The 14,904-nt window shown below is 36.1% G+C and overlaps 1 protein-coding gene across 1 annotated transcript in view; it reads right to left on the bottom strand.

The window, feature by feature from the left end:
* IPO11 (importin 11) overlaps positions 1-14,904 on the bottom strand; it is a 297,051-nt gene that overhangs the window by 242,947 nt on the left and 39,200 nt on the right. Inside the window, exon 2 of the mRNA XM_037799092.1 lies at positions 13,427-13,570. Coding sequence (XP_037655020.1) covers positions 13,427-13,564 — 138 coding nt within the window. The 5' untranslated portion in view covers positions 13,565-13,570. The remainder of the gene's footprint in view (positions 1-13,426; positions 13,571-14,904) is intronic.

Here is a 14,904-nt window from a genome sequence, read left to right as displayed (position 1 = left end):
TATTCTTATCAAAACAATCATACTGACAAATAAGTTTAATGAGCAAAATATTTTAAATCATATAAAAAATATGATATGAATAATATCAATTCAGAATTGACTACTGCTTAAATAATTTTTTCATTCTCTTAAACCAAATAAAGGCAGCCCTTGCTCTTTATGGCACTGGGGGATCGTAAAAATGATGTTGCAGGCCAAAACCATATAAAGTAATCTGAACAGTCAATGGGAAAAAAGTATGATTGTTCCACATTCTTTATATTTTTTGTCAGTTATAAATGTATAGGGAAATGAAAAGAATAACAATATTTATTACACTGTAATTTAAAACATTATATGCATTAAGAACTAAAGTGTTCTATTTCTTTGTAAAAATCTATATAAAGGAATATTACAAACTCTATGCCCACAAATTTGTTAACCAAAATGGACAAATTCCTTGAAAGAACAATCTACCAAATATTACACAAAGAGAAAGTTATTCTGAATAGGTCTATATCTATTAAAGAAATTGAATTAGCAATTAATAACCTTCCAAAACAGAATGGACCAGAGGTCTAGAGGATTTCATTGGTGAATTCCACCAAACATTTGAGAAAGAAATGATACCAATTCTCTACTATCTCTTCCAGAAAATAAAGCAAAAGGAACATTCCTAAGTCATTTAATGAAGCCAGCACTTTCCTAATACCCAATAGACAAAAACATTACAAGAAAGGAATATTATGGACCAATATCTCTGATGAACCCAGATGCAAAAATCTTCAACAAAATATTAGCAAATAGACTCCAACAATTAATTAAAAGAATTACAAGTAAATGGGATTTATTCCAGATTTGCAAGACTGATAAAACAGTCAGAAATCAATTAATGTATTCTACCACATCAACACACTACAGAAGAAAAATCATATGCTCATCTCAGTAGATGCAGAAAGAACATCTGACAAAAATCCAACACCCATTCATTGTTAAAAACCCTCATCCTACTAGGAAGAAAGGGAAAATTCCTCAACTTGATAAAGAACATACACAAAACACATAGAGCCAACATCATACTTAATGTTGAGAAACCAGACGCATTCTCCCTAAAATCAGGAAAAAGAAAAGGATGCCCTCTCTCACCACTGTTATTCAATAGTACACTGAAAGTCCTAGCTAATGCAGTATGACAAGAAAAGGAAATAAAAAGTATACAGATTGGGAAGGAAGAAATAAAACCATCTTTGTTCTCAGGTGATGTGATTTTATAGAAAATCCCCCAAAAAAGTTAACAACAACAACAAAAAAAAAAAACACTTGGAAACTTGGAACTGATAACTGATTAAAGCAATTTTGGAGAATACAAAGTTAATATACAAAATTCAACTGCTTTCTTATGTATCAGCAATGAACAACTGGAATTTGAAATTGAAAACACAACACCATTTACATTAACACCAGAAATAAAAGAAATATGTAGATATAAATCTAACAAAATGTATATAAAATCTACATGAAGAAAACTATAAAACTCTGATGAAAGAAATCAAGAAAGATCTACATAAATAGGAGACTTAGTATTATTAAGATGTCAGTTCCTCCCAATTTGATATGCAGATTCAATGCAATCCCAAACAAAATCTCAGCAAGTTATTCTGTGGATATAAAAAAATTTATGAAGTTTATATGCAAAGACAAAAGATCCAGAATAGCCATCACAATACTGAAAAAGAGCAAAATCAGAGGACCGACACTACCCAACTTCAAGACTTAAAGCTACAATGATCAAGACAGTATGGTGCTGGCAAAAGAATGGACAAAATAGATCAATGGAACAGAATAGAGAGCTCAGACATAGACACACGCAAATGCAATCAACTCATCTATGACAAAGGAACAAAGGCCTTTCAATGGAGAAAGGACAGTCTTTTCAAAAAATGGTGCTGGAATAGTACATCAACATGCAAAAAAAATGAATCCAGACTCAGACTTTATACCTTTCATAAAAATCAACTCATAGATTGCAGACCTAAATGTAAAATGCAAAACTATAAAACTTATAAAAGATAACATAGAAGAAAAACAGGCGACCTTGGGTTTTTGCAATACTTCTTAGATACAACTCCAAAGCACAATCCTTGAAAGAAAAAATTGAAGTAGGACTTGATTAAAATTAAAAACTTCTGCTCTGAGAAGGACACCGAAGTAAAGAATGAAAAGACAAGTCACAGACTGGGAGAAAAAATTTGCAAAATATCTATCTGACAAAGGAGTTGTACCCAAAATATATAAAGAAAACTCTTAAAACTCAATAATAAGAAAACAACCCAATTAAAAAATGGGCGAAAGAGCAGACACCTCACCAAAGAAGATACACATATGCCAAATAAGAATATGAAAAAATACTCAACATCATATATCCTTAGGGGATTAGAAATTAAAACAACAAGATACCTCTACACTCCTATTAGAATGGCTAAATTCCAAAACAAAACACCAAAATCACCACCAAACTAGACAGGATGTAGAGCAAAAGGAACTCTCATTCACTATTATTGGGAATGCAAAATGGTATAGCCACCCTGAAAGATAGCTTGGCAGTTTGTTATAAAGCCAAACATAAGCTCCACATATGATCTAGAAATTGTGCTCCAAAGGAGTTGAAAACCCATGTCCACGCAAAAACCTGCATGTGAATGTTTATGGCAGCTTTACTCTTAATTACCAGAAACAATGGAAACAACCAAGATAACCTCCATCGGTGAATGGATAAACAAACTGTGGCACATCTATGCAGTGGAATAGTATTCAACAATAAAAGAAATGAACTATCAAGCCACACAAAAAAACATGAAGCTTTGATGCATATTGCTAAGATTAAGAAGCCAGTCTGAAAAGTATACATACTGTATGATTCCAACCATATGACATTGTGGAAAAGGTAAAACTGTAGAAATACTAAAAAGAACAGTGGTTGCCACGGATTTAGGGGAATGGGAGGGAGGGACAGATGAATAGGTGAAGCACAAGGCATTTTTAGGACAATGAAACTATTTTGTATGATTCCGTATTGGTACATAGATATTACTCCTTTGTCAAAATGAATAGAACAGTACACACAAAGAGTGAGCCCTAATATAAACAATGGACTTTGGATACTAAAAGTAAATCATTACCGGTTCATCAATTAAATGTACCACACTGACACAAGATGTCAATAGTAGATGAATCTTTGTATGTGTTTATTACGAGAATGGGAGGTATATGGAAACTCTGTATTATCTGCGCAGTTTTTCTACAAACCAAATACTGCGCTAAAAATAGTTTATTATTCAAAAAAAATAAAAAAGAAAGAAGCACCCTTAACTAGATGGCACATCTGTGGCCAACTGATTTTTGGCAAGGGTGCCAAGTTCACTCAATGGGGAAATAGTCTCTTCAACAAAGAGTCCTGTGCTACATGCAGAGGAATGAAACTGGACCCCTATCTTATACCATATACAAATATTAACTCAAATATGGATCAAGAACATAAACATAAGCGCTAAAACCATAGGGGAAAATCTTCAGGACCTTGTATTAGGCAATGGATTTTTAAATATGACACCAAAAACAAGAGTAAAAGAAAAAATACAAGAGTTGAATTTCATAAGAATTCAAAACTTTAATGCATCAAGGGACATTATCAAAGAAGTGAAAATACAACTTACAGAAAGGAAGAAAATAATTGGGACTCATGTATAAGAGTTTAAAATCTAGAATATATAAAGAACTCCTACAACTCAGAATTTTTTAAACAGACAAGCACCCAATTAAAAAATGAGAAAAGACCTTGAATAGACATTTCTCCAAGAAGAAATACAAATGGCCAAAAAGCACATGAAAAGATGCTCAATATCATTAGCTATTAGGGAAATGCAAATAAAAACCACCATGAGACACTACCTCATACCCACAAGAATGGCTACTATTTAAAATATGGAAATAAGTGTTGGTGAGGAGGCAAAGAAATTATACAAGGCTGGCTGAAATGTGAAACAGTGCAGCTATCAAGAACAACATTTTGGCAGCTCCTCAGAAAAGTAAACATAGAATTACCACATGACCTAGCAATTCCACTTCTAGGAATATACCCAAAAGAACTGAAAACAGGGACTCAAACAGATATTTATATACCAATGTTCACAGGGGTATCATTCACAACTGCCAAAAAGTGAATGCAACCCAAGTGTCCATCAACAAATGAAGAGATAAACAAAATGTGGTACATACATGCAAAGGAATATTATGCTTCCATGAAAAGGAAGAAAGTTCTGATAAGTGCTAGCTACAACATGGATGAACCTTGAAAACAATTTAAGTGAAATAAGCCAAACACAAAAGGACAATATAAATACTATATGATTTCACCTACTTGAAATATCTAGAATAAGTAAATTCATAGAAACAGAAAGTAGCATACACGTTATCACAAGCTGGGGATTGGGGAGATGGGGAATTACTGATTAATGGGTACAGAGTATCTCTCTTGGGTGATGAAAAAGTTTTAGTAATAGAAGACAATGATGGTAGCACAACATTGTAAAAGTAATTAATGCCAGGAAATTGTACACTTAAAAATGGTTAAAATGGTAAATTTTATTATATACATGTTATCACAGTTAAAAAATAATTTGATATGAGGAAAAAATTTATCTCCAGTAGTTTGTTGTATAGGACAAATATATAGGAATATACAGGAATATGGTAATGTATAAGAATAAATAAGTAAATACTTACTAACTGAAATTGCACTAAACCTCAGAACAAAACTAACTTAATGCCCAAGAGTTGACCTCTGAACATATTCTTATGTGGGAAAAACACCAAGACCAAAAGCAATGATGTGGAACCATGTTGTGTGCCATTGGGAAAATGTATACATTAAATAAAGCAGGGATTTATAATATAATCCCATTTTTCAAAAATCATGTGTACGCATGGAAAAAATATTACAGTCATTTAACTCCCATTTATTCCCTTAGAATCCTGGTATTTGAGTCCGAGTCCCTCTTTTGGGTTTCCATTGCAATTGCACTTCTTTCACCACATTAATCACATTTTATTTTGACATTTCACAGGTCCACCTTCCATACTAGATTTAATCTTTTCTTATCCCTGGAGCCTAGCACAGTGCCTAGCATAAGAAAAACTTCATAAATATTTGTTGGGTAGATGAATGAATTAATGGGAGTAATGTGGGGATGTTGTGGAAGTTGGGAGTTCTCAGCCTGTGTGCTGGTTTGAATCTGTTATGTACCTCATAAAAGACTATGTTCTTTTAATCTACTCTTAGGGGGGCACACCTTTTGTGGTTAGATCTTTTGATTAGGCTGTTTCCATGGAAATGTTACCCACTCAATTGTGGGTGGGACTTTCTGATTAGATCACTTCCATGGAGAAGTGACCCTGCCCATTAAGGTGGGTCTTAATTAGTTTATTTGAGTCCTTAAGAGAGCTCCAGGAGAAAGAGAGAGAGCTCAAGAGCTAAAAGACCCAGATGTTTGGAGAAGCTGAGAGAGACATTTTGGAGAGAAGCTAAAATACGTAATCCAGAATTTGACCCCAGGAGAAGCTAAGAGAGGAGATGAGACAAGCCCAGAGCATTCTGGAGAAAGCCAGAGAAACCAGAAGCTAAACCCAGGAAAGAAGGTTCAGCAGAGTCAGCCAAGTGCCTTCCCATGTGACAGAGGAACCCCGGACGCCATCAGCCTTTCTTCGCAGAAGATATCTACCTCTTGATATCTTAATTTGGACATTTTCATGACCTGAGAACTGTAAATTTGTGAACTAATAAACCCCCACTGTAAAAGCCAATCCATTCCTGGTATTTTTCATTTCAGGAGCTTTAGCAAATCGGAACAGCCTGTCTTAGCTACATTTGGGGAACCAAGAAAAATCACGCTGCAGATGTCAACTGAATAGAAATATTCCATAAGCACTCTGAATAATTCAGCCGGAACACAAGCCTGAGATCAGGTATAGAAATTTCAAAGTCCCTAAACTAGAATTAACAGCTGAGGCAAAAAAATGACTAAATGTGCCAAGACAATGAGTACTGGGAAAAAAGAAGACTGAACTTACATACTTATACCCAGCAGCTCTTCAATCTATTATAAATATAATCAATTCTACCCTAAAGATATTTTAGTATCTCTTTAAGAAATTATAGCTAGCAAAAAGGTTTTAGGCACTTAATAATATTATTAATAATTCATACATTATGTAAAAAGCCAACAGTTAACAAAGAACTGTCTATTGTTTTTCAGGTCCAGCAGTAACTAAAATAAAATATTTCAAAAGGGTTGTACAGGGGAACCTGAAGGGAAGATGGTGGAGTTGGGAGCTCCAGTACTCACTTCTCCTCCAAGGACAGCCAGTGGACAAGCAAGAACTGTCTGAAACAACAGCTCTGGGGCTCTGGAAACCAGGGGAGCACTATGCAATACCCAGGAAAAGGTAGAATGAAGAGACTGAGAAACTGAGGTGAAAAACTGTAACTCACTCAGCTACGGCCACTGGCACCCATTCCACATTCTCAAGCAAGTAGTCTCAGGTCTGGTCCTTGGCTGCCTGGCTCGTTACTGTGGATGAAGAGGGAAATAGAAGCCCTCCTCCCCAAGAATGGGGATGGAGCACAGCCAAGTGCAGATCACAGCTTTTTTGTGAATTTATAGTGCTGGGTCCTGCTGTTTTAGCCAGCCCAGGGGGGTTGCCATGCCATTATTTCTACCACGCCTGTGGCAGGAGTGGAGCAGGAGACAAACACACTGTCGGCTTAGGCTGCAGAGAACAGTCTGACAAAGAGCACCATCTGCCAGGCAGGTCAGGAAACACAGCCTCAGGGAAAAGACAAAAAGGGTTTTGGGCATCTTTTCTGACCCTTTCCCCAGGGCCTTTTGGAACTTGTCTGTGATGCCTTTATGGGTCCCTGGCACTGTTTTGACTGGGAAATACTGATGAACCAGTGTCTAAGACCCTTAATACAAAGCAAATCAACAACAAATCCCTAGACAAGAGAGAAACTGACCCTCGGAGTAAACTCACCAAGATAATCAGATGCCTAGATATCAGCAAAAAATGACAATCCATACTAAAAAATAGAAAGACATGGACCAGTCAAACGAACAAATTTAAAAAGTCAAAGGAGATAACATAATTTGGAACAGCTAATCAAAGATGTTCAAACAAATCTCCTAAATAAATTCAAGGAGATGAAGGAAAACAAGGCTAAAGAGATAAAAGATATTAAGAAGACACTGGGGGAGAGAGAAAAAAAAAAAAGCAAAAGAAGACACTGGGTAGGCATGAAGAATAATTTGAAAGTATGAAAAGAAGGTTAACAGAACTTATCAAAGGTAAAACAGAAAGGATTAAAAATACTCTAGAGGCACACTACAGTAGATTTGAACAGGCAGAAGAAAAAATCAGTGACCTGAAAGACAGGACATTCAAAATCTCACAGACAGAACAGATAGAGAAAAGCACTGGAAAATTGAGGAGGGTCTCAGGAACTTGAATACAGCATGAAGGGCACAAGCATACATGTCATGAGTGCCTCAGAAGGAGAACAGAAGGGAAAAGGGGCAGAATGAATATTTGAAGAAATAATGGCCGAAAACTTCCCAACTCTGATGAAAGACATAATAAATGTCCAAAAAGTCCAACATATTCAATACAGAATAAACCCCAATAGACCTACTCCAATACACATACTAATCAGTGTCAAATGCAAAAAATAAAGAGAGAATCCTGAAAGAGGCAAAGAAAAGTGATTCGTCACATCACATACATGGAAACAGCAATAAGATTAAATGTCAGTTTCTCAGCAGGAACCATGAATGCAGGAAGGCAGTGGTATGATACATTTAGGATACTTTTAGACAAAAACTGCCAGCCAAGAATTCTTTCTCTAGCAAAAGTGACCTTCAAAAATGAGGGAAAGTCTAAAATATTCACAGGTAAACAGAAACTAAGAGAGTTCATCAACAAGAGACCTGCCCTACAAGAAATACTAAAGGGAGCTCTGCAGGCTGAAAGGACAAGAAAGAGAGAGAGGCTTGGAGGAGAGTGTAAAAGTGAAGAAAGTCAGTAAGGGTAACTAAAAGGGTAAAAAGAGAGACAAAAGTAAGATATACAAAAACCAAAGGATAAAATGGTTGAAATAAATACTGCCTTTGTAGTAAAAACATTGAATGTTAATGGATTAAATTCCCCAATCAAAAAAACACAGATTGGCAGAATGGATTAAAAAAAGTATGCTCTATCAACATGCTGCCTACACGAGACTCACCTTATACCCAAAGACACAAACAGGTTGAAAGTGAAAGGCTGCAAAAAGATAATCCAGTCAAAGAGTAGAAAAAAAGCTGTGGTAGCTATTAGTATTAGACAAAATAAACTTAAAATGCAAAACTGTTTTAATAAAAGTGCCAGTCCACCAAGAAGAAATAACATTCACCTAACCACCGTGCCCCAAAACACATCAGGCAAACACTGGCAAAACTGAAGTGAGAAATAGACGTCTCTACAGTAATAGTTGAAGACTTCAATACATCACTCTCATCAAGAGACAGAAGATCAATAAGGAAACAGAAAACTGGAATAACATGATAAATGAACCAGACCTAAGAGACATACAAAACACTGCACCCCAAAAGAGCAGGATATACATTCTTCTCAAGTGCACACAGATCCTTCTCCAGGAGAGACCACATTTGGGTCACAAAACAAGCCTCAATAAATTTAAAAACACTGAAATCACACAAAGCTCCATCTCTGACCATAATGGAATGAAGCCAGAAATCAATAACCGGAGAACTGGAAAATTTACAAACATATGGAAGTTAACACACTCTGAAACAATCAGTGGGTCAAAGAAGAAATTGCAAGAGAAATCAGAAAATATCTCAAGGTGAATGAAAATGAGACACTGTATCAAAACTTATGGGCTGCAGTGAAGGCAGTGCTGAGAGGGAAATTTACAGTACTAAACACCTACATTAAATGTAGTTATTTTAGGTTGCTTTTTCTTATTCCTGTGTTTTGTTTTTGTTTGACATGTGTTTTTTTATTGTTTGTTTTTTAATTTTTTGATAAAGTTAAAAAAACAATGCATGAGTGTTACAGCAAATGAACAATGGGGGGAAGAGGGAATGGGATGTTTTGGATGTTCGTTTACATTTTAATTTTTATTGTATTTTTGGAGTAATGAAAATGTTCAAAGATTGATTGTGGTGATGAATGCACAACCATATGATGATACTATGAGCAACTGACTGTATGTTATGTGAATATATCTCAATAAAATTGCATTTAAAAAAAAGAAGAGTTAAAATTGAAGACCTAACTGCACACCTGGAGGAACTAAAGAAATAAGCCAGACATGAAAAGACAAATATTATATATCTCACTAATATAAATGAATTATAATAAGCAAATTCAAAGAGTTAGAATCTAGAATACAGGTTACCAAAAGATAGAATGAGGGTAGAGAATGGGGAGCTGATGCTTAATTTATACAGAAGTTATAATTAGGTTGATTGTAAATATTTGTAAATGGATACTGGTAATGGTAGCACATTACTGTGAGTATAATTAACAGTGCTGAATTTTGTGTGAATGTGGTTGAAAGGGGAAATTTAGGGTTGGGTATGTCACTAGAAGGAAAGCTAGAGGATAAAACCTGGGACTCTATAACAGTGAACCCTGTGGTGGAAAATGTAAGTGGTTAAGATGTACAAATATAAAAATGTTCTTTCATGAATTTACAAACATGTATCATTACAAGGCGTTAATAAAACGGTGGTATATGGGCAAAAATACACCTAATTCAAACTATGGACTATAGTTTACAGAAATGTTTTAATTTTCTTCTGTCAGTTGTAACAAGGGTACCAGACCAATGCTAAGTGCCAATAAAAGGGGGCTAAGACCAGAGGGATACAAGTACTGGAGAAAATGTGGAGAAAGAGAAGTACCTAATCGTTGTTGGTGGGGAAGTAGAAAGGTGTGACCCATCTGGAGGGCAGTGTGGTGGTTCCACAAGAAGTTAAGCATGGGGCTGCTATATGGTCCTGCAACCCCATGATTGGGTATATACTTGGAAGAACTGAAAAGAGAGACACAAACGGACATTTGCACAGTGGGATTTAAGGCAGCAGTATTCATGATTCGCAGTGGATGGAGGTGGCCCTAAGGGGAAATCAAACTGATGAAAGGAATGGTGAACTGTGGTGTATACATACAATGGAATATTGAGCTGCTACAAGAAGGAATGAAGTTGAGAGGTATGCACCTAGGTGAATGGACCTGGAGGACAGTATGTTGAATGAAATAAACCAGAAATGCAAAGACAAATACTATAATGCCTCACTAATATGGACTAACTATAATGTGCAAAAATTGGGGCTGAGAACTGAATCTGAGAGCATAGGTTATCAGGGGAAGATTATTGTAAAGGTTCCTAGATTGTAAGCTCTTACAGCAGTTACATCTATTCCTGAGTTGTAATAGGTATTTCTAAATTCTGAGATGTAGAGCTCTTTGTATACAACTTGGTCAGTCCCTGGAATTTTGGTATCTGTGTGACACCTGAGACTCAGAGCCAAAGTCCAGCAGCTACACATGTCAGCAAATGTTAAAAGAGGCTGAAAAAGAGATCAGACTTCAATTAGAGATATGAACGAAGCACACATTGTTAGGACTCAGGTGAATCAGATTAAAGGGTAAAGGACAATATTTACAGTGTTTTAAAACTTCAACTTCTCTGTGAGACCAAAGAAGAGACGTTTATTCACTGCAAAATCTATATTTATGTAATACACTATATAATTTAACTTGTATGGTCGGTTTATTTAAACACGATAATTACATGAAACTTTGAATAGGGAGTGAAATCTGGTTGGTTTGTACAGGTTAGTGTGAAGCCCCGATACATCCCAGAGTAATGTAGGCAGAGAATTAAAATGTATTTGCAAAGCTCCCTTGTGGGACTGGAGGGACAAGTGGAAATATTCAACTCCCCCACCCAGGGAATTACCGATATTCTCACAAGCATTGGAGTCTACCAATTTAGAAGGCCAAGCTCTTCATCTTGGGGCTTGCCCTTATGAAGTTTGTTACTGCAAAGGAGGCTAAGCCTACTTAAAACTGTGCCTAAGAGTCACCCCCAGAGAACCTCTTTTATTGCTCAGATATGGCCTCTCTCTCTAAACCAACTCTGCAGGTAAACTCACTGCCCTCCCCGCCAGGTGGGACATGACTCCCAGGGGTATAAATCTCCCTGGGAATGTGGGACATGACTCGCAAGGATGAGCTTGGCCCTGGCATCATGGAATTGAGAAAGGCTTCTTGGACCAAAAGGGGGAAGAGAAATGAAACAAAATAAAGTTTCAGTGGCTGAGAGATTTCAAATAGAGTCGAGAGGTCATTCTGGAGGCTATTCTTATGCATTATACAGGTACCCTTTTTAGGTTTTAGTGTATCGGAATAGTTAGAAGGAAGTACCTGAAACTGTTGAACTGCAACCCAGGAGCCTTGATTCTTGAAAATGATTCTATATCTATATAGCTTACTCTGCGTGACCATGTGATTGTGCAAATCTTGTGGTCCTTACTCCCTCGATCCAGTGTATGGACAGATGAGTAGGAAAACAGGAACAAAAATTAAATGAATAATAGGGAGGTTGGGGGGGATAAGATGTTTTGGGTGTTCTTCTTTACTTGTATTTTTATCCTTGTTTTCATGGTTTTTTTTGGAGTACGGAAAATGTTTAAAAATTGATTTTGGTAATGAATGCACAACTATATGATGGGAGGGACTGGGGGATACAGGATGTTTCAGGTATTCTTTTTTACTTTAATTTTTATTCTTATTCATTCTTTGTGGCAATAAAAATGTTCAAAAATTGATTGTGGTGATAAAGGCAAAACTGTACAAAGGTACTGTGAACAACTGATTGTACTTTGTGGATGACTGTATGATTTGTGAATATTTCTCAATAAAATTGAATTAAAAAAATTAAAAGAGAAAAAAAACAGACTGTTCACTATTTTATATACAGGGCCTATTACAGTTTGACACGTATTAAGAAGTCAGCAAATACAGCATAACTTGGAGATACTGTGAGTCCGGTTCCAGACCACCACAATAAAGTGAATATTGCAATAAAAGAAAAGGGGGGGGAGCAGCTAATTGGAGTATGGGGTTTTTCTTTTTGGAGTAATGAAAATGTTCTAACACTGATTGTGGTAATGAATGCACAAGTCTGTGATTATACTACGAGCCAATGACTGTATTGGATGGATTGTATGGAGATGAGTATATCTCAGTAAAACTGCAGTTAAAAAAAAAAGATAGACCAAAAAAAAAGTGGCTTATATTTTGTCCTGAAAAAACACAAGGCTAATTTTCTCAAGATTTACACTTGTCCAAAAATTACAAACATGATCCTATTTCTTAAGTGTCTTTCCAAATTAGTTTCTTCTTTATCTTTTAGTTACTGAGCCAAACAGCCAATTTCCATGTTACATTCGGGATATTAAGTACAGCTCTTACATATCTTACGAACATGACCAATAGTTTCCTAAATTTAAGAAACAACTCAAACATTTTAGCCAAGAAGTCAAAATATGTGTGTCAATTGCTATATTTTATTCTTTTCTGCAAGACATAGCAAACAATTTTATCAGATTTTTACTGAAGTCACAAATACTGGTTCAGTTTTTGACCCAATTAGTAACCTCACTGTCCTAGTCAGAAACTAAATCTCAGACACTAATGAGAGTTATCAATTTTTCAGAAAAAAAGACTATGGAAGGTCTTCAATATAAAATGACTTCTTTCACTTACTGTGGCATTATGAAAATAATTTTAATTAACAAAAAGCTAGAAACTTCCAGAAAGGATTAAAACACATATTGTTAACTAAATATTATACTATTTCCCACATTTTCAGAACATGAAATTTTAAGATAAGAAAGGAATAAATAATGTATTAATGTTAAATACGTTAAGTAGGATGTACCTGACTCTAATGCTGCAGTGGGAAGAGCTGAAGAACTCTGGCAACAAAAATTGGAGTAGGGATGAAGACAAGACATTAATGTGTACTACCTACAGTACTGGGGTCAGCATTAGCATGTTGAAATTGAAAATTACCACAGTGCTGCCTTCTGAGCAGAAGATAACAGAAGATGATATTCATACATCCATCAACAATATCTCTTAAACATTCTCAATGAGCCATGCCCTAATTAATAAGATAATGGCAGTAGCAATGTCAGGTGAAACATTCAGATCAGCTTCAACTTGAGTAAACCTCCAATTCAAGTATGATTTTAGAACAATTAAAATAACTTTTGACTTACTAAAAGTAAAAGTAAAATATTTTAGAGCAACTTACCAGCAACACAGAATAAAAACCTGGCTGTGTCTCCCACTGTTTCAATTGTTCCTCAGCTGGTTTTAACACCACAGTGTCCTGACTGGTGGCCTGGGTTAAGACCTGAAGAACAACAGTGCTAGCACTATTGAGATCCATGGAAACCTGGCAATGATAAGTTAACATACTTGAATGTACATTATACATAATAAAAGATTAACAGTAACATAAATACAGATAAAAAGCCTAAATGTTCTGAATCACTTGTATACTTAAATCATTCACCTACTCTTTCATGTTTCTGCCATGTTTTTTCTATGTACCACCCAAAATCCTACTTAAAATTCCCATAATTAAAATTACTTTTTGTTAAATAAATTCAATTCTAATTGGAAATATCTTTCATTGACCCATAAATAGAAGATAATGGTAAATTTTAAAAATCAAAACAAAACACAAAAACCAAGCTTACTAAATTCTGACTAAAAACCATTGCCCGCCCAAGACTGAGACTATAGATTTCTGACTTTGTTTAAAAAAAAAAAGTAATAACACAAGGAAGTATTAACTACATGCTACCTCTTCTCCCTGACAAAATCAGAATGAATAAAAAACAACTGTAAAATGAATGCTCTGGCATTATCTTATGGGTCACCAATGATACATCTTCAAAACATTTTAAAGAAAATAAAAGTATACCCAAGAAACATTACAAAAAAAAAAAAAAATGAACTGAACCAATTCACAAAAATAGAAACTGAGTTAGAAGGGATAGTAAGGGTTAGGTCATCTAGTCCAATACCAAATATCTGAAGCCATCATATAAATAAATGAATAATTTACTGAATTCCCTAGGACTCTATTTCTAACCATCCCCCAAAGTCATATATGACTACATGTATTTACCAAAACAATATACAGGAGAGAACCTAAGATGGCCACTAGGTGAGACAGGGCAAAAAAACACCTCCGTGAAAAATACTAGATAAAAACCAGAAAGTGACCAAGAACACCACAGCCAGCTATGCACCAGCCAGACAAGGCCTGCTAAATCCACAGGGAAAGTGCATTTGGTGAAACCAAGAGCCTGCATTCTGGAACAAGTGAGTCGGCTGAAAGTCCCGCAGCCACGCTGTGGTGTGGGGAAATGGTGGGCTGGTGTTTGGAGATGGTCTAGTTCTTTAAAAAAAAAGGCCCAAGAGTGGCTGCAGATACGACGGGGAGAGCCACTCAGTGAAGCACAGCGGGAGCAGGCTGGGCTAATGCCTTGGTGTCTGGCATGGAGGATACCCCTTCCCACACCCACTGATTGTCTCGACCAGAGGAGCAGAGGGGAGCCAAAAGGAGAAAAAAAAACCTCATTCCTTGCAGTCATTTCCCCACCGGGCGGGGGATGCTCTTGCCCGGGGCCAGACCCACAGCCCAGAGCCGCGCCAAGAAACCCAGTGTGACGGGTAATCTTTCCCGCAGCACTACACACAAGCCACAGTATCAGCCAT

The sequence above is a fragment of the Choloepus didactylus genome, chromosome 11 (assembly GCF_015220235.1).
Source record: "Choloepus didactylus isolate mChoDid1 chromosome 11, mChoDid1.pri, whole genome shotgun sequence".
Lineage (NCBI taxonomy): Eukaryota > Metazoa > Chordata > Mammalia > Pilosa > Megalonychidae > Choloepus > Choloepus didactylus.
This window is presented reverse-complemented; position numbering and strand designations above follow the sequence as displayed.